Source organism: Podospora pseudopauciseta, assembly GCF_035222475.1.
Source record: "Podospora pseudopauciseta strain CBS 411.78 chromosome 5 map unlocalized CBS411.78m_5, whole genome shotgun sequence".
NCBI lineage: Eukaryota > Fungi > Ascomycota > Sordariomycetes > Sordariales > Podosporaceae > Podospora > Podospora pseudopauciseta.
This window is the reverse complement of record NW_026946665.1, coordinates 1,498,588-1,518,052: the sequence shown is the minus strand read 5'-3', so window position 1 is coordinate 1,518,052 and position 19,465 is coordinate 1,498,588. Positions and strand designations below refer to the sequence as shown.

Genomic DNA, 19,465 nt, shown 5'->3' with positions numbered 1-19,465 from the left:
AGAGAGACACCTTCCATCATCCCGAAAATCTGGCTACTTGAACCTCATCTCCCTCCAAGCATGCCCTTCCAAATTCTCACCATACATCCAACCACAGACATGGGCCTGACCAACAACCTCCCACCCATCTCCCAACACATGTTCCGTCGCAATGATCGGCAGCGAGCACCCCTTGACAACACACACCAAATCACCCACGCTCGAAGTTTAAGGACCTAACCCTACGTACCCTGTATCTGTTACAAGCAAAGATCTATGTGACGAACTGCGAGAGAACGTCACGAGAAACGCTTTAACCAAGTCTCTAACGGCAATCCTTGCCTTTTCTTCTATCTGCGTTGTGCCAGTCTACTGCTGCTGACGATAGGAGAGAAGGCACATCGGGCTGCAGAGCTGGGTTCAAGGATGTCATCAAGTCTTCCAGTGCTTGCAAAGACGGAGATGCTGTTGAAGACGATGAAGAGGTTCTGCGACTAAAGCATTCAAAGAATCTCCTAAAGTTGGCAAAGTCACACCATTCTGGCTCTGGGGGGGGGTGACTTCAGCGTTTTTCTGTTCAGAGAATGTGGTCTTAATAGTCCGAGCGTCATCTGCTGTTCGGCAGCCGATTGTAGTGCGTCGTCCCTCTGGCCGGGTCCATACACCAAGAGGCCCCGAAAGTGATAAGGCGGGGATGCCTTTCCTCGCCTATTACATTGAAGCTGCCAGGTGACACAATCCTGGAAGCGATCCAAGTACCTAACATAAGCCATGAACCCAAGTCTTAGCATTTTCCCATCTCTGAGCAGTCGCATATAGTGAGATGAGTCAAAGTTCAAGTGGTCGTCATGGTAGGAGAGTGTTAAAGCTCGGGAAAAAGCGTCGCTTGTGTCTCCAGTTCCAGAGGCGGTTTGTTGTAGGTGCAAGTCGTTTTGCAAAGTAATGTACAGCCAACGGCTGAGCTTCTCGCCCGCAAGCCACCTGTCATTTTCTTGACGATCTTTATCTGCAACGCAAAGTCTACCAGCAATGATGGTATCTGTGATGAGAGTTCGATAATCATGAGAAATGGTCGCATTGGCCTTCGCGCTACCTGATGCCCGGTGGCTCTTTGGTCTCATCCACCACCTTGTTTGTGAAATGACACTCTTTCTCAGATCCGGAGCCCAAAAGGGGAGACTAAGGATGGGTGGGGTGTTGGGAGGCCGGGCTCCAGAGCCTGTGAAGGATATCAGCGAAAGATAGCCTCTGTGTTCCAAAATAAGCTTTACAACTCCGATGTAGACTTCAGCGATAGTAGCATCATAGTCGGGTACGATGGCGACATCAACATGAGAAAGAAGACCAATCCACGCATAGACCTTGTCTCGCGGATCTATAGAGTCAAAATTCCAACCCTCTTCCAGCATGTCTTCCAAAGTGTATGCCTTGTAAAATTGGGTATGCTCCATGAGCTCGGGTAGGTGAAAGCGGGTGTACTGCCAAAGAACGGCCCTAGGGCTGGTTCCGTTGATAATAACAGCAAGCTCATTAAAGCTTCGGAGCCAAGGATTAGGGATAGGCGTCTTCAAAAGCGCAGCCCAGCAGAAAAAGGCATAAGCAAAGTCTCGAAAGCCCAGTGTCTCGTTCCCACAAACAAACAATGCGTGTTGGGCCAAAGCAGCTTCTTGGACAACCCATATCCGTCCCCACCAGTCTTTGGTGAAAAATGATGCAAGCGTTTGGAGGTTGGTGTCATTGAGGGTGTAATGCATGATATCTGCCGTAAGCAGTTTATCGTCTGTTTGGGCTCGAGATCGAGTGTATAGCGCTGCGGCGAAACGAATGAGCCTCATGGCCAACGAGCTCTGCTCGTCCCTGTGACCGAGCCAGATACTAACAGCAGGGACAGTCTGGTAGATGTCTTTCATTATGCGGATCTGTTCGGATTTCTCGACATTGTTGCTTTGGTTGATGCAAATTGCGTCTACCCACAGTATCAAGGGCTCGTCTTCAAAGCGCATGTGTCGGAGTGAACCGCAAAGGTTTGCGGTTGCTTCAAAGGGTGCTCCATTGACAATGATGGCTTCGGTGTCGCTTGAATTACCCCAGACGTAAGAAAGTGCGAGATATCGAATGGAAGAGGCGTTCGTGAGTGAGACCGTCCGCAGAGTGCAGATGAGTGGGGCTGTCTTTCGCGTCGCAGGTAGGAGGCTGAGCAAACGGATCTCGGGAGGGTTTACTTTGAGGCGGTCGTATACAGTGATGATGCCATGATGTCAGCAAGACAACTCGAGGTGGAAAAGGGAAGGAAGAGAGATGAAATACACTCATGCCTCCTTGCTTCGAAGTTGAAGCCCAGAGCTGGCTGACTGCAAGGCACCCATCCCGACCGAAGCTTAGCTGAAGCTGCAACTTTCTGAATAGTTGTGATAGTTCGAGCGCGTTGATTGGCTCGGAAAAGGCAGAGGTTACACAGGCAGCGCAAGGTACCTAGGTACAAGAGCTATCGCCCGGACCTTCTTTGCTCTAGAGCACAAGTAATGTGCACCTCGAAATGAAGAGACGATTTCCAGGCATGAAATGATGGCTCCATAACCATCTGAAAGCTCAATATCTGCTCGTACCGGCGCTAATGCAAGCCACATCAACCACCACCACGGTGGCGTGCCTCAGCCTCCACAAGCCAGATCAAGAACTTCCAAAACATTTCACCGCAGTCTAGCTAGCAATGATGGAGTCCCTTATATCTACTTTCACCTCTCTCCTCGGCCTAGGCCCCATCAAATTTAACCCCTCAACCTCCAAACCCTCCCTCCAAGGTAAAACCATCCTCATCACAGGCGGCAACTCCGGTCTCGGCAAAGCCACCATCCAGACCCTCCTCCAGCACTCACCATCTCCCCCCGCCCGGATCTGGCTCGCATCTCGAGATATCGACAGAATCCAGTCTGCCATAAATGAGATTACAGCCACGGTTCCCTTGGCCTCGACTATCATTGTTCCCCTCATTCTTGACTTGGCCTCACTGCAGTCAGCGAAAGATGCCGCTGAAAGGGTCCTCAAGGAGTCTGAAAGACTGGATATTATGATTCTCAATGCAGGCGTGATGGCGATGCCAGTCGGTGTGACGCAAGATGGGTATGAGGTTCATTGGGGGATTAATCACATGGGACATGCGGCTCTGACAAAGCTGTTGATGCCTCTTCTCCTCAAAACGGTTGAGATTCAAGAAGAAAAGGATGTCAGGATTGTGGCTGTGAGCTCGGGTGGTCACAGATCTTCGCCGAAGATTGACTTTGCAAAGGTCAAAACAGATATGAAGACGAGCTTTTGGTGGTAAGTCTCATGGGTGAAACTGGAATTTGTCACTCCCTGCTGGTGGACTTGATACTGATGGATAGTACAGGACAAGGTACGCAGAGAGCAAACTGGCCAACATTCTGTGGATGAAAGCCCTGGCGAAAGAATATCCCCAGATCAAGTGTGTCTCACTCCACCCCGGAGTGGTGAGCACAAACATAGGAGGGGCAACTATCAGCAAATACCGACTTACCAGAATTGGTGACTGGTTGTTTCGGTGGATGCTAACCAAACCTGAGGTGGGATGTCTGAATCAGCTTTGGGCTGCAGTTGGCCCATCTGAGGAGGTGGAAACGGGAGAGTATTATCATCCTGTTGGGGTGAAGGGGTGTGGTTCAGTCATGACAAAAGACCAAGGGCTGGTTATGAAGTTGCTTGAATGGACGGAGGAGGAGCTAAAGGTTCATGGTATCTGAGGTAGGGTCATGTGAGGATTTGGGTTGCGGTTTATTCGATGGTGTGGGTGGTCAAAGGCATGTTCTCAAATCGAGGGAGTTAGGCTATAGATTATAGCTATTACCTATAATATATATTACCCTAGCTATCACTCTCCATTATCCCAGCTATGTCTGTCCATTATCCGAGCTATTACTGTCTGCCTATTATCTTACCTATCACTGTCTATGTGGAAACTGGGACTTTAATCTATAATACACTGATTTACACCGTCCAACGTGAGGAGCTGGAATAAAGTGGTGGATGTACGGACTAGAGTTTGAGGGTAAGTACCTAGGTAGATTGGTATTTTCATGTTATTTTCTTAGGCATATTTTTGAAGCGTATGGGATGGTCACATAAACTGTATTTAGATTGCTTAGGGCAACAGTTACAACCACTTGAGGTGAGAGGACGCCTGTGGACCAACTTAAAGGCATATAGATATATACGAAATTGTCTTTGCGATTGTTGACTACTTTCGTGCTCCTCAAGACAAGACACTACCACTAACACAGCCCTCACGCCGTCAATCCAACCAAGCCAAGAAAATATTTGACGTCCACGTTGGCAAGTGCCAAGTGTGCCCGCCCAGTAAAGTATGCAGAGATCAATTGGTCTGTGAGGCAGGGCCTGCAATTGATTGGCGGTGCTCCTCAGCCACAAGTCTGGTGAGGGAGAGGTAAATGGGTTGGTGTGTTCAGCTTCGTTGGGAATCAAACGCCTACCTGTAGAATTTGTTCTCATCCGTGACATCGAAAATCTGATTACAACTAAAAACCTGTGTTTCAGTCTACAGATCAAATATCCCCTAGCCATATCAGCGCGAATGGGTTGTTGCTGTTCGAGCCCGAAGGCCGCCGAAAAGAGCGAGTCACCTGCTGTTGAACAGTTTTGCAAGATTGCGATCAGCAAGGATGGGCCAACTCATTCAAGTCCGACACCAACCTCTCCACCTGTCGCCGCAGAACCAGAGCGGCAACCCAATCCAGAGGAACCATCACCAACTCTACGGTGTTGAGAGACCGCGTAGTACAGAGAAACCATCTCACGTTCCCCGACCTCTCTGGGATGCGGCATACGCAAGGTCCAGTGCGAAAATACCGAGCTGGTGAACCGTTTTTTGAGACAATCTTTCTTAGAGCCAATTTCAACAATGACTATCTGGACCTAAAGGGGGAGGAGCAGTAGCGTGGCGATAAGGAAAGGAACCGGCGTCTTACAATAGTTCTGGAATGTGGACTGAAGAAGATCGAGGAGGCGGGCAAAGGGGATGGTGACAACGAGCGACGTCACTCAAGTCCTCACATATGTTGGCGACATTATTCAGAGCACACTTCAGGCAACAGTTCCCCAGGTTGGAGCAGCCTGGCTAGATGTTTCGATCTTATTGAAGGGCTTTTTCAACGCAGCACAACAGTCGATTGATAACCGAGCACGCATTCTTTGTGTCGGGTCGCGCATTTCTTGGTATCAGGAACTGCTTTCCATACGACAGAAACTCATCAGTTGCAACATGGAAAGGCTGCAGCTCAGGCTCGATGAAAGGATGATTGACCTTTTCGCGAAAATTATCGTTCCCCAGATGAGAAGTGTGTGCGATTACTACAAGAATCAACTCAAGGTTGCTTTGTCGAATTAGATGTAAAACTGAGCGAGCCGACAAGCTTGTTGGCAAGTTCAGTGTTAGCGGTCTCAACTATGAGGAGTTCATGGATCGCCATCCCATACCAACAGACGGAACGTGCACATGGTTTTTCAGCGACAAGAAATCTCATGATTGGGAGGATGGCTTGTAAAGACTCTTGCTTATTACCGCTGCGCCAGAGCAAGGCAAATCTGTGCTCGCCCGGTCACTAGTTGTGGGAGGTTAATACTCCTGCGGGATTGGGCAGTCAGGTTGCTCCAGGGCTTCGGCCCTGGAGCCTACATACTTGGTGAAGGATAAGGATAAGTTTTTGCTCTCCGGAGCTGTTTGTTTGAGTACTTAATACTATCATCAACTATTTACAAATCCTCGCAGCCGTACAACACTAGTACACCCCTGGCGTGAGGACAGTGAGAGACAGAAGATCGTCTGTCACTTTTTCTTCAAGGACACCAACGACACCCAAGAAGGCGTCACCATGGCCCTATGCGCTGTTTTGCACCAGATACTGAGGCAAGATCGTCTTCTGGCTTTGAAGGCAGAGGTCAACATCACCCAAGCGGGAGACGCTCTAACTGGGTCACTGACACGCTTATGGGGTCTCCTCGAAGAGGTCTTACTCCACGTCAGTCTCCAACAAAGCCCCATCATCTGTATTTTGGATGCGTTGGACGAATGTGACCAAAATGATGGCAAAGAACTATTTCGCAAAACCACAAACTTCTGCAAAGCCGAGAGAGAGCAAAACACCAAGTCGAAGTGGAAGTTTCTGTTGACTACTCGACCTACGCCGCGAATTCTCCGGGGAACTGGCCGAGGTACCCAAGATATCCTTGGATCCTCGAGACAATCCTCAGGATCTGTCTTCAGAAATTGAACTGGTGATTCAGAAGAAACTGGGTGAGATGGCCCCAAGAAAAGAATGGATATGCCGGGTCACAGAACTTCCACCTACTGTCAATGACACATACGTAAAGCTCCTGGCGAAAGTGCACCCTAGGATGAAGAGCTACGTGAAGGAACTCCTCTCTCCATGGTGCTGTGGGCAGACAGACCACTGGAGCTTGACGAGGTTCATGTCGCCTTGAGAGCCGCTGTCACACAGCCACGTGCTGTTGACAGAACTCATATGCCAGACCTCAGCTGGTTGGTAGCATGGATCAACACCTACTGTGGCTTCTTTGCCCAGATTTGTGAAGGAACACTTCAGTTCATTCATTAAACTGCGAAAGAGTTCTTGACTGCACCGGTCGAAGCAGGCAGCGAGTGACCGGAATGGCAAGGATCATTTCAGCTTGAGACTGCGCATCGACGAATGCGGGATCCGCGTTACCGTTATTTAGCTGACAGGACAAAACACTGGAAAAGCAAGGAATAGAAGGACCCATCTGCAAACCCAAACTGGTATTTTTTATAGCGCCCAAGACATGGGGAGTCTAGATCGTTTTATTATTTACGCCATTACTGGTCGTAAATATCATAACGATCGGTCCGGAACTGCCAGAAACCCGCAACTTGTGCAAGATATTGTCATTGATGACAACTTCGACTCGCCAATTGCCAGGTAACACTTCAGCGAAGAAAGAGAGGAGGCATGCTATTCCGCATGCTCCTTAACGGACTCGAGAGCTGAAACCATCATTATCGGATCGTATGTATGCACATGATATTCTCGAAAATCTGAAGCGATCATGTGCCACATGGAGGCAAGAGGCGGGTGAACTGAATCACCTGGTCCCAGTTGAACCCTCACCATTCGTGTTCCCAACGAGAGGTGGTAGATTGGCCGGCCCGCCCGAAGACATATCGCTTCGATGTATCCAAAACCTAATCTACCCGGAAGTTAATTCCACAAAACCACCAGGCATCAAAGTTGCGAGAATATACTTAGCTTTGCACTCTGCACCAAATTCTTTTATCATATTAGAGCATATCGAAGGGGAATCCCTTGAGTTTGCTCTGTCATCCTGCTCCGTTCGCCAACTGTTCAAATTCATGACTATTTTTCTCTGGCCCCCTCCTCTCAACAACACATCCACTCTGGGTGCTGTTCGAAGAGAAAACGAGCAGGAAAATGCCTGGCGACAGGCGGAGAAGGTGTTGTGTCAGATGCTGGCCCGTTTTGATTATCTGACAGAGATGGCAGAGAGGTTCCGGAAATCTTCCCCAAGGTACGAACATATCACATGCCTAAGGATGAGTACCTAGGTACTTGGCTGTCTACATACGTGCACACAAGAGAAGTTTGGGACAGAAGCACCAATACTGCCATTTGCAATAGTCGCACCGGCCTAGTTTTGCGGACGGGAAATTTTTTGGCTTCCACAGAATATCACCTCGCCAATTCATAGTTTCCTCTGACGGGACACTGATCATGATTCCGCCCACCGGCCGCAGAGTCTCAGAGCTTGACTCCCGGCCAACCCACACAATACACCAAAGCCTCACAGAAGCAGGGAAGAGCTTACACTGTCCCGAGTTGGCGGTCGAACTAAGCAGATCGTTATGGAGGTTTTGAGTGGAGAAAGCCCCTTGCGATGACATACCTTACCTACTTACCTACTGATGTGTGATGCATGTGGCTGCTCACGTTGACAATCTAGGCGGATGAAAGCAATGTCTTGCCCAGCCGTTTCGAAAGGCTGTCAATAGTGCTGAATAGGTTGATTGATGTACACCGAAGAGTGCTGTTGTAAATGTCACAGTTTCGAATGTGTGATGGATAGTGCTCATATCTTTGAATGCTCAATACCTACCTGGTTCCAAGTGCTGCGCCTTTTACCCCTTCGGAAAGTTGGTAGGCACAGTTTGCGAATGCTCCCATCAAACCCTCGCCAACTACATGTACGCCGCATTCAATCGGATCGAGCCGACCAAAGAATAACCGTTGGCACCTTTTTTTAGCCCTCGGCAATCTTCAACAGCTGCGCCTCCCCCAAACACAACATGGCTCGCAACATGCAATCGGATGTCAAGCGTCTCACCCATCAAAACGCCGCACTTGTAACCGCCCGATGATACTTCTTTGCCTCATCCCACAGCACCGTCAAAATAAACTTTTCCCGGCACGACAAATGTTGGCGATATGTATAAACCGCCATCCCCACCTCTCCTGCCGCAACGGCCGAAAGAATCCCCTTCCAGAACACCAACCCCGACAAGCATCGCCCGAGTCAATCTCGCCTCCGCCAGAACAACGAGGTTGACGGTTTGACGCCGAAAAGTGGGCAAGTCTCAGTTCTTGACACAAGAAACTCCGGCATCAACCGGACCCCCGGCGGGCGCAGGACTCAGGACCCTACTCAGGGCCCCCAGTTTTCCCCAGTTTTCCATAAAGCTTAAACCGACCCTTTCTCCTCGTTTCCTCATTTCCACATACCGAGCTGAAGCAAGAAATAGAAAAGAAGGGAACTGGACAGGGCGAAAAGACCCAAAAGATGGCAGCGGTAAGGAGATCCGGAAGTGGGACCAGCACCACCAGCATGCGACCGCCGAGCCTACCCTCCATCCCCGATCTCGATTACCTCGATGACATATCCGGGCTACAATTCGACGGTCAAGACGGAGAAAAAGAAGTCGTATTCCTCGGGGCACCAGCCGACTACCTCTCCCTTGATGAAAGGATAGCCGTGGCGGCAACACGAGCGCGGGCAAGAACGGTGGTAACAGTCGCTCCTTTCCCACCAGCACGATACGCCTCCCCACCGCCAACCTCCTCGTCAAGATCATCATCAACATGGTTCGAAAAAGAAGCAACCACCACCACCCCCACCATCCCCTACCCCGTCCAACGAAGCAAATCCCAATCAACCATACTCCAAACCCGCTCCCCACCATTCAGAGTCAACACCCCTGATCTCTCCTTTCAAAACCGACCAAAAAGTGTTTCCTGCCTCGGGGACCTCCTCTATCAATCCAAAGCCCTGTAAATTCTCTCCCATCCCCCCACCGTTTGACAGGCACCTCACTAACCACACCGCGGGGGAAAAAGCCACGCCTCTCCCGGCCCCTCCACTTCCAGCAGTACTTCAAACTCTTCCACCCTCGAATCCTGGACAATAACCTACCACGCCCCCATCGAGCGCCTAACCACCCGCTACTGCCTCCTCGGCCTCCCCTTCCCCCTCTGCCGACGCACCGAAATCGAAGAAGGCCGCATCCTGTCCATCACCCCAAACATCCACTTCACCCAAACCGAACTGTTGTCTGAAATCGCCTCCGACAAAACCCACTTCACCGCCCGCACCGGAAAACCCCCCTCCATGCACGCCGGCGATCTCGACCGTCGGCTCCGGTGCCTTGACTGGAAAGTCCAGGACGAAATCTATGATTTGCTCAACGACAGGACGACAAGCAGTAGTAACGCGTTCAAGAGAAGGGAATGGAAGGTTGTTGTCATGGTGGCAGTGGAAGCAGGGGAGATCATGACTGAACGGGGGGCTGATGAGGAGACCAGGTCGTCTAAAACAAGGGGTGCGGGGGGTAAAAGGAGGAGGTTGCTTGATGGGACCGGTGCCAGAGGGTTGTGGTTGAGGAATGTGCTGAGGAAGGAGAAAAAGATGGCCAAGGCGGCGGTGACGGAGTATAGGTTGATATTGAGGGGGAGGGAGGTCAAGGCGAGTGAGCAGGGGTGGGGGTATTACAACCGGTATACCAGGCCTTCGAGGGGGGCACTGTGCGATAATGAAAAGGAGAAGAACAAGGAAACTGGGGTGAAGAGGCGGTGGTCGACTATGTCGAGTATTTCGACCATGACGACGAGGACGGGGAAGAGTGAGCGGTATGTGGACTTTTGAGATGAGATAGTTATGGTTATTATGGTAGATATGACACCAGGGTATCATGGATGGAATGAGGGTATCATTATCATGGGTCTGATGGCAGTATATACGATGTGTCGCATGACTGGATGTTGGGGTTGGGCTGTTGTAAATATCATGTTGAACTTTCGGCGTGAAGCTCCCGGAGTTGGATCAATGCATTCTCCCATCTTTCTTTGCGACCCTCATCTGTATCGTTCCACCATTCTGGCTTGCCGCGTTCTCCAAGGCCGAGCTTGCCCAGTCCGGTTGTTTTGCGCGATAACGGCAGCTTTTGCATGTCATTTTTATTCTGTCGGCGTGCACCGGATCTCCCTTTGGCGAGAAAATGCTTTAGTTCAGCCAGGGCGTTATCGGGAGCCAGGGGATCTGTCGCGCGCCATTTGCGACCGTTGACGATGATGTAATGGCCGTCGTCGGTTTTGGGTGGGAATGACTTTGACGGTTGGTTGGCTTTCTTTGGTGGGTTGGACAGGCTCTCTGTCAGTTTCTTACTGGCGGATCTCGTGGTTCTCATGTCAGACGTTATCAAAGTGAGAATTGCAAAGGTTTGCCATGTTTGGAACACAGTCTTCGATATTTGGCAAAGAGCAAGTAAAAACAGCCTCAGCACAGGCCACCTACTACCTCAAAGGCAAATGTCGTCATCACTTTTTCGTCTATACCAAGGCCACTATTCCAGATATCAACATTCCGACAGCAGCTCGCCATATATGACGGCCTCGAGCTCCTTGAAAAGCCTGCCTGGAACTGGGTCACCAAACGGCAAGACACTGACAAACAGTGTTGCGGTGATTCCGGTAGTCGGGTCCATAATCTTGAGAGTCATCAACGTCAGCCAGCTGCAATGAATGAGGAGGAAAACAAAAGAGAGACTCACCCAATGCGGGTTGACCACCCCAGACCACATCATGCTTCCATTCTTTCTTCCCGTTGCCAGATCCACCAAATTAATGCCGCCACCCAACCCCCAGCTTATCTCGCTGGCAGTCAGCTCATCAAATTCCGGTGCGAAACCTGTCCCGATCAAAATATTTGCCTCGTCCTCCTTCTGTTTGTCGTTTAACTGAGGCCGGAAAAGCTCGTCAACAGTTTCTTTCTTCAGCAGATTACCCTTGCCCTTTGTGTCCTGCAGCAAAGCTTGCAAGAACTTGATGTAATCAGCAGCTGTTGTAAACAGTCCAGAGCCACCACTTTCAACAGGCGGTTCAAGCGGTGTGATGAGTGGTCCTTCGGTTAGTGTACCATCCGCAGCTCGATAAGAAACTTCCACGTATCGGTCCTTGACCTTTTCCCAGATCTCCGGTCTCAACGGATGAAATGTGGTCTCGTTCATTCCCAGTGGATCGAGAACGTGTTCCTGCATGTATTCGCCAAGTGTTGTTCCTGTGAGCTCTTCAAGAGCAAATCCCGCCCAGTCGATTGCAGTGCCGTAGTACCAACCCGTTCCTGGTTCGAATTTGAGAGGCGTGTCCCAGCCTTCCCGCGTCGAGGTGGTTGCATTGACTGTTCTCCCAATGTACTGGGACCATCGCAACAGATCTGGGTCACCAACATCGTACCCTTGGCCTATGGTGTGCGTCAAGAGATGTCTCAGCGTAATGGGCACTGTGTTTTCCACCAAGATGGGGACACCACCATTTTCTTCGTCGAAACCCTTCAGAATCTGTGCCGAAGCCAGCTCAGGGACCAGCGGGCGGATATCGTCTTCCAGTCTGATGAGACCTCGCTCGACGATTTGAAGGACACAGATGATGGTGATGATTTTGGTCATAGACGCGACAAAGCTGAAAGAGTCGGTCGAAAATGCAGGAGCATCAGGGGCCATTTTAATGCGGCCTGCTGAGCCAAAGTAAATCACCTCTGGGAAAAACAATGTCAGTTTTAATGGCTACCTACCTTCTCAAGTGAACGGGAGGGGTAAGTACTGTACCATCTTCATTCGCGACAACCAGTGATGCCCCCAAGACCTTGTTCGCCGTGTTGTTGCCTTGGGCAACATGCTTTTCAAGAATGGAGTCGAGCCTGGATGTCATGGTTTTATTTTGTGCAAGGTGGATAGGTCAGGACTGAGGAAGCCTAATGGTTTGTGAAATCTCGGTGTTTAAGTATGATGGATGTCACAACTTTTGACTCCGACGCTCCCCCGCACAAGATCGCCAACAGCAGCACTTGTGTCCATGTACCACCCAACAGCGCTGACATGCTTACGTTACATTTCTAGTGCGAGCCAACCAACAAGAATGATTGAGGATCTGGCACGATGCCTTATATAATGCCAAACTACTCGGAGACGAGACTCAAGCACACCAACATCCATTTCCGTTTCCAGAACTGAGCTCCTGGCGCTCTAAGCTGAGTTGGTGCTGAGCTTGGGCTGAGGGGGCCTGAGTTGAGGCCGGGGTGGGCTGAGCTGGAGCTGAGGTTAAGCTGAGGTATCTGCACAAGCCAACTTTTGGGATCACATGCCCCTGCAAGGTCCCAGATCTGGGACAACGTCCTGTTTTGGGGCCCGGCTCGATTTGCCCGCATTAAGGATTCAGTCTCCTTGAATCTAAGTCCGCGAGACTCGATACACCTGATTCTAATTCCTGTTGGACTTGGTCTCAGCCTCCAAGGCCTCCAATGCCTCCAATGGCTTCTCCTCCCAAGTGGTCAGCCAGTCAGGGCCATATCACATGAATGGGACCGTAGGTTTCGGTCAGCCTCTAAGCGTCCCATTCGACACTTGTCGTCATGCGGCAAATGCTCCTCGCTTACCCTATGATACTACTATCGAGGAGGTTTCACCTCCTCCATATGTCTTCTCCTCCCGCCTTCCTATTGCCTGACTCCCAAATAGGAACAAGAGGAGGTTCTAGGGCTTGAGACGGAGCCTGGGAATATGAACGAGAGTGACCTCCTTAGGCTACAGAGCCCGACTTGGTAAGCTAAGGCAGAGAGATCGCCGGTAAACTGACTGCTAGTGGCTTAGTCTCAGAGACAGTCACAGCGATGGAGGAATCGCATGATATTTTTCCTCCGATAGGAAGGTTACAGCGGCCACAGCCGCATCACAGGCATTCTAAACTGCGGAGATTGACCGGAAGGAAGGATACCGACTCGACTATTCCTTTAGGAGCAAGCTTTATGTCAATGGTTTTAAGGCGATCACGGAGAGGGGCCCCCTGACTACTAGGAGCATTCCTTCTGGGTCCTAAGTCTTGCTAGGTTGGGGGCATTCTGTTGGTTACCCCTTGTTGCTGATTTCATGCAAGTATTCCCCTGACTAGCCGAGTAACTGAGCCCACCAAAAGCATCGCCACGCGTCTCTGTCGGTTCTCATTCCTCTTTCGCCTGCCTTGCCAGGCTCCCCTCTAGGCCGATGCCTTCAGCCCCTTGGAGCGAGGGTGAACATGCTCCATTAGTCCAACGTCCCACGCCTTGGTGACTGAGGTCGGGGCCTGGCAAGGTCACTCCACCCTTAATAGCAATATGCCGATGGATCCCTGGGAACCTGTGCACAATGATAGGCTTAGTTCGGCTTTTCTGAGAACTCCGCCTTGCTAGTGACCAGGACTTGATCCTTTGCAAGGCACAAGATGAGACAACGAGGATCAGGAGGATCATGTTTGTCACCGAAGCTGCACTGGTGTGATTCGGCAGTTCAATGATTCGTACAACTCCTCAAGTAAACGTCAAAAAGCCTCAAGAGCCTTGCGAGAATATGCCGAGTCCCGACACCAGAGAACAAGAGAATGAATTTATATATAGCCTCGTCCACTCGAGAGGAACAACTAGACTTCTGCATCCTCGTCAGTGCCTCTCCTCCTTCCTCCTTTTCGACAGCGCTCGCTGTCTCTGGGCCTACACCTTCCCGAGCCGTGGAATCAACTCTATTCACTATTCACTATTCACCCCACCCTCTCATATTCTCCTTTGGTTTCTTCCTATATATGCCATCATGGCATTGACTGACTCTGTCTTGGAGACACAAGATGTAAATCCACCCCGGATAGTGTCAGATCTTCAACCATCTGACGTGACAGGGACAGGCTAAAGTTATCCACTGGTGGCCCTTTCCTCTTTCGACCATCGCCTTCTTGTCGCCTCGCGGTGATGGGGGTCAGCTTCTGGTCCGCCCTGCCTTCCCCCCCTCTGTCTGACATGACCATTGTCACAAGCTATCCTGATAGAAAATTGGGGTCAAAGCGAAGCTAAATAATGTATCTCTTAAATCTATTCTATACCGATAGGACTGCTCTGCTCGAGCCTAGCTGACAGGCTCCCTACACAGGACTCTCGATCAGTTTTCCGCCCCCGTTCCTTTCCCCACATGGAAACTTTTAGGCCACCCATTTCATCTGTAACATATGCAGCAGCCACGAGCACTGGCAGCGGGAAGCTCTTGTTCTGTTGGGCTCTGTCAGTAGCAATCCACCTGCCACTAAGCCATATTCTCACCTTTTCCTCGTCCGACAGCGGCAAAGCCTTCTCAGTAGACTTGAACTCATACTTCTCACCTCTCCGAAGTATGCATATATATACCTCAGCATCGTAAGGCTGATGAATATTAAGGCCGTTCTTCTTGAAACTGCTTCATTTCTTCTTGGAGTTCTCATTGCCTCGGTCTCTTTCAGCCCCTTGAGTGTGCTTACTAATTGCCATTGTGAAAGTTCGACGAGGCAAGGACTGTAACATGGTCAGGGGGCGAAGTATAAATAACTATTTCCTCTCATCGTCGCCAATTTTAGTAGATGCCATGTTGGTGTTGTTAGTTTGTAGTTTTGTGTATCCAGGGACCTGTTTTGGTCCCACCTTGAGCTGCACTTGGCCAGCAAAGTAGACTAGGATAGTAAGTTATTGGTACTGTCCCAGAGGCTGCTTTTCTGCTCGAGCGGCTTAGTCTGGGGTATTTCCTTATATAGATAAGAGTAAATTTATCGCAACCACACAGGAACCTTTAGGCCACATGTCTGACTCTGAATCCGGCTACAACACAATAGGCCCCTGTTTTGAGACCTTACAATGCGTTAGCCCAGCTTATGAGATAGCACATCATGGCCTGGACTAGCCTTTTGGATGACATGTAATGTCACAGCATGAGAGTTAATAAATGTGAGGATCTGGGGTCAAAAAGGATCAATTGCTCCTAGTGGTTGCGTTCTTAGATACAAGATGTAGCGCAAAGAAGTCAAAGAAGGTCTGTCCCTGGCTCAGGGGAAGTATTAAGAACCACATACTACCGCACGTAGTAACCTAAGGCATGTTGCGGTCTAAAGTAAAGAGGGATGAGAAGAAGGATTCAAGAGCCGAGCGATGATTCCTACCTTTTGTTAGACGTACTGGTCATATTTTTCGCATCTCGGGTCAGCTGAATGGCGAACTCCGGCACCCCTTCCTCGTTGATGAATGCCACAAATGTGAGATCCTTAGGCGCAGGTTAGCGTTTGCCTAGGTTGCTGGGCCATGGGCAATATCGCTACCTTGAAGTAGAGGCCTCGACCGGTTCCCCCGCGGCAGGTGGACTCGATATACTCCCCAATCTGGGAAGAAGAGTAGGTTTTGCCCAATGAGAGACCCCAGTCATCAACAGGTGTTGCTGTTTGTGCTCAATTCAATCTGCCGCCCAGAGCTGTCTGGCGTAGTTGAGCATGGCATTTTTCGTAGCGAACCTTCGACGCCTTTTATGCTTCGGCATGCCCATTTCTTTTGCTAGAGGTCCCTTAATGAACTGGCAACGAAGTTAGTATCGTCAGATATCCTGTGGAATGCCAATGTTGAGATACTTGCCTCTGTCACGGACTGGGGCCGATGGGGAACTGAGCGGGGCTGATGAATAACTAGCTGAGCAGAAGCTGAGCCAAGGGGCGAAGAGGCCTTAACAGCGGCGATCTATGGTAGGGCACGTGTTGCTTGGGTTTCGTCTCATAATACCGCGGAATATCACGGTCACGGAATTACACGGTGCTTCGGCCGGATTTCAAATACTTACTATGCCGGGAGTTAGGAAGGTGGGTGGAGCTGGAAAGACCAACGCGCCTGCCTGAATTACCTTTGACAAGTTCAAGATTGGGAAGGGGCGTTGGGGCAGCACCGAAGGCAGGAAGGCACCAGTCACGCTCTTTTGTGCAATGAATCTGAGCTAGCGATTTGGGTCAACACAACATTCCACATCAATTTGTCATGGCACTTGCTTGTCAGCTTTTACTTGGATCTATCCGCATATCCCTACATATGAAGAACAATACAGAACATCCAACCAGATGTGAGCGACTTCGGTATATGGCCAGTAGTAAAGTAGTAATCGAGGTGTCGACTACAAAGCATGCTTGCTGTATTTGCATTTGCCTACTTAGCTAACCCCATCGCGTAACAAGGAGGGCTCAATTTTGATTCCGTTTACTACTGTACCGTTTCCATCTACCCCGAACCCCAAGTTCCTGGGCATCAGACCACCGCCCCGCCAGTCTGTTCAGTGGGTGGCTGCAGTAGTGCGGGACAAACAATCCTGGGAAACCAAATGAACCTGTCTACACTATTGGTGTTAGCTTCGCCGACTTGGACCGTGTTGCTTTCGAGGAAGGAAATAAGTCCCGGTGGTTGAACGCGGGCTGAGGAATGTCGTCTTCCGATATTCTCCAATGTCCACTACCGCCGCGTTCTCTCGGACTTCAACCTTTTCACAGGATAGCGACATAAGAAGAAGCCAAAGTGACCAGTCAGAGCTGTCCGATTCGGCCACAAATCGAGCAAACATTGCACCGGAGCCGTGTCCGGGCGCCCGCGGTACCACCATGCTTGCACACCTGTTCATCACAAATTAGCCAACCGGGACGAAACACAATGAAATGGTGATCTTTGACGTTGTGATACAACTGAACGATCATCGGCCCGGTCCTTGGCTAGCTTGCGGTGCGGATACAGCGACCGGAAGCCTATGTTTGAGTCGGCAGTGCTCCTTCGGGAATCGATCATCTATTGTGCCCCCTGCACATTCGATTCCATTGTTCTCGCCAAGTTCGCCGACCAAAACTGGCTTGCTCAGCTAACAGCCGACAGCCATGAAAAGGGACTCGGCAGGCTGTCGACATTCAGGAACCAAGGAAACAACCGACACTCAAGCAACTGCTTCTAACAAACATGGGATCTCTTTCTATCACGGCGTATTATTGGTTAACGGGATCCTCGTAGGGGTAGCAAACCATACCTCCCGGACGACATACCTGCAATGATTTTGCAATCCGGCCCATGACAAGGAACCACAAAGCTCATCAATCACCCATTCACACCATCCTGCGTCTCAGTTCCGAGAACCCGGTAGCTGGTGAAATGCGGCATCTGCATCTCGTGACTCGGGCTGTTTGTGCCAGCAGCCCTCGATACATCTCCCGTGCTTGTTCCGATCCAACCAAGATCGCAGGCCTCCACTGTCAGCGCTGTCATTGTCGGGAATTCTGAACCGATAATTGGCTGGAAGCACGAAAAATTGGAAGCAGGAAATCTCATGAACGACACCACCAACTTGGCAAGCTGCATGAGATCTGTCACACCGGGTTCCACCCATCGGGTACGAATTGTCAGGTATAGTACATACATTTGACGAACCATTCTCAAAGCCCCTCTCTTCCTGCATCACAGCTTATCGTCGTGGCGTCCAGTTCGCCCCAAGAGCAGCCTGTCCGTATCTCTACTGGTCAACAGCGAACGTTAGCAAGCTAGCACAAGAACCTAGGCTCCAGCCACAAAACGCCAAATAAAGGCGAGACACGACCCTATCGCGATGCAAAAGCTGGGGCCTAACTCGCCACGTAGCGAAGGCGCCAAGGGTGCCGTGGGGGAACGTTACCGGGCTGGCGGGAGGGAGCGCCCACACCTCCCATGCACGACGACGAAAAGGGCAGTGATATGTCACTGTCAAAACGGAGGGGCATACTTGGGGAAGCGAGAAGACTGGCTCCGTTTGTGGCTTTGTACCTTTGAGATGTCCCCGGGGTACCTCCTTCGCCAACAATCTGACCTGTCTGTCCCTTCTATGATTGATGGGACACTAAGTTGTGGCGGTTCTCTGAGAACAGCTTGTTCTCGAGTGCACATTTGGGCATTATTACAGGAACTTGTGTCTAGATCGCTAGGTTGCTTCGCTTGCTTCGGATACTGAGTACCTAGTTGAGGTTGCTCCCCCGGCAAATCGAAACAGATGGAACCGGAGAGTGTTTCTGGTAATCAACAAGACAGGTGTAGGCCTCAGGGGGGATGGCCATCCTCGAGGGCCATGAGTATGTCTGATGTTAATTTCTGTCCTTGACTGACAACTTGCTGCACGGCGATCCAGGGCGGGAGTCCCTAGGGTCTGGAATACCGGGGTTGGTGCGTTGCACCGCAAGTTCCAACTTTCGTTTTAATCTATCCTGTCACCACTCATTCTTCCGCCTCCAGTCCTTCTCAGAAGAAGCAACAAGTTATTATGCGGAGATTGAATTCCTGGAAGCTGCACTCAAACACAAGGAATTAAGGCCGAGTCCACAGTCATATCTCACATGATTATATGCTGTACCTGGTAATTCCCTTGTGACAACGAATAGATTACCCACTTCAGCTTCAAACTCAAGAGCTGAGCTGGCAGTTGAAGCTGATGGACCCGACAGATGGTAACGACCGACAACATGCAGAAGGTCCATTTATCAGTTATGCTTTTGCCATGGTTTTTTTGATATGGTCGGCATACCCTTTAGAGGTGGTATGACATGTCTGAGAGAGATTGAAGGAGGGGCTATGGGTGGGGGGTGTGCCTTCTGGACAGTGTATTTATCAATTTCAGCTTTTGGACTGAGATCTAGACCCAGAAACTTGGTTTATGAGCTGGATTGTTGCCACGAGAAGAATTCTGAGACACGGCATACATCCTGACGTATGACCTTTTCCGTTGAGTGCTTGGCGAGCCGTCTGCTCACTGGTACTATAGTCCCTTCTTAATCGGTCATCTCAGGTATTATGTCGATAGGCATATCGGAAGAGCAATGAATACTACGGTTGCTTCGCCAATCAGTAGGAAACACAGTGGTTCGTTCAAGTCACATGAGCTTCATCTTATGCAGCCTACTCCGGCTTTTGCTTGACAAGAGCGGCATATGCTGTGCACGCATGCACTGGTTCGGTCGACTGATCGGACGACAGCTGTCACACAGACTGACAACCATGACGCTGCGATTCGACTGGCATAGAGGACAGTGCAGCACCGTGGTGGAAACAAGGGGAGAGG

General features: G+C 50.3%; 5 protein-coding genes across 5 annotated transcripts; 3 read left to right on the top strand and 2 right to left on the bottom strand.

Annotated features, from left to right (window-relative positions):
• The first annotated feature begins 2,582 nt into the window (after positions 1–2,582).
• Positions 2,583–3,864, top strand: QC763_510160 (uncharacterized protein). The gene is made up of 2 exons (XM_062913606.1): positions 2,583–3,297; positions 3,368–3,864. The coding sequence occupies exons 1-2, from the start codon at positions 2,690–2,692 to the stop codon at positions 3,735–3,737; spliced, it is 978 nt and encodes a 325-aa protein (XP_062765032.1). The 5' UTR covers positions 2,583–2,689; the 3' UTR covers positions 3,738–3,864.
• A 2,018-nt stretch (positions 3,865–5,882) lies between these two features.
• Positions 5,883–6,281, top strand: QC763_510134 (uncharacterized protein; the record flags this gene model as incomplete). The annotated part of the gene is made up of 1 exon (XM_062913605.1): positions 5,883–6,281. The coding sequence occupies one exon, from the start codon at positions 5,883–5,885 to the stop codon at positions 6,279–6,281; it is 399 nt and encodes a 132-aa protein (XP_062765031.1).
• A 2,301-nt stretch (positions 6,282–8,582) lies between these two features.
• QC763_510130 (uncharacterized protein) lies at positions 8,583–10,371 on the top strand. The gene is made up of 2 exons (XM_062913604.1): positions 8,583–9,329; positions 9,396–10,371. Exons 1-2 carry the CDS (start codon positions 8,842–8,844, stop codon positions 10,198–10,200), a joined length of 1,293 nt encoding a protein of 430 aa, XP_062765030.1. The 5' UTR covers positions 8,583–8,841; the 3' UTR covers positions 10,201–10,371.
• QC763_510125 (uncharacterized protein) lies at positions 10,340–10,741 on the bottom strand (the record flags this gene model as incomplete). The annotated part of the gene is made up of 1 exon (XM_062913603.1): positions 10,340–10,741. The coding sequence occupies one exon, from the start codon at positions 10,739–10,741 to the stop codon at positions 10,340–10,342; it is 402 nt and encodes a 133-aa protein (XP_062765029.1).
• Positions 10,742–10,909: 168 nt separating this feature from the next.
• Positions 10,910–12,441, bottom strand: QC763_510120 (uncharacterized protein; the record flags this gene model as incomplete). Its single annotated transcript, XM_062913602.1, has 3 exons — positions 12,158–12,441; positions 11,105–12,087; positions 10,910–11,041 (listed from the first exon to the last, which is right to left on the bottom strand). The coding sequence occupies exons 1-3, from the start codon at positions 12,258–12,260 to the stop codon at positions 10,910–10,912; spliced, it is 1,218 nt and encodes a 405-aa protein (XP_062765028.1). The 5' UTR covers positions 12,261–12,441.
• Positions 12,442–19,465: the final 7,024 nt, after the last annotated feature.

Bases quoted from the DNA above. Each gene is read 5' to 3' on its own strand.
- QC763_510160 (XM_062913606.1), top strand. From the start codon at position 2,690: ATGATGGAGTCCCTTATATCTACTTTCACCTCTCTCCTCGGCCTAGGC. The intron at 3,298-3,367 runs GTAAGTCTCATG...TGGATAGTACAG, and splicing joins ATGAAGACGAGCTTTTGGTG to GACAAGGTACGCAGAGAGCA.
- QC763_510130 (XM_062913604.1), top strand. From the start codon at position 8,842: ATGGCAGCGGTAAGGAGATCCGGAAGTGGGACCAGCACCACCAGCATG. The intron at 9,330-9,395 runs GTAAATTCTCTC...CGGGGGAAAAAG, and splicing joins CTCTATCAATCCAAAGCCCT to CCACGCCTCTCCCGGCCCCT.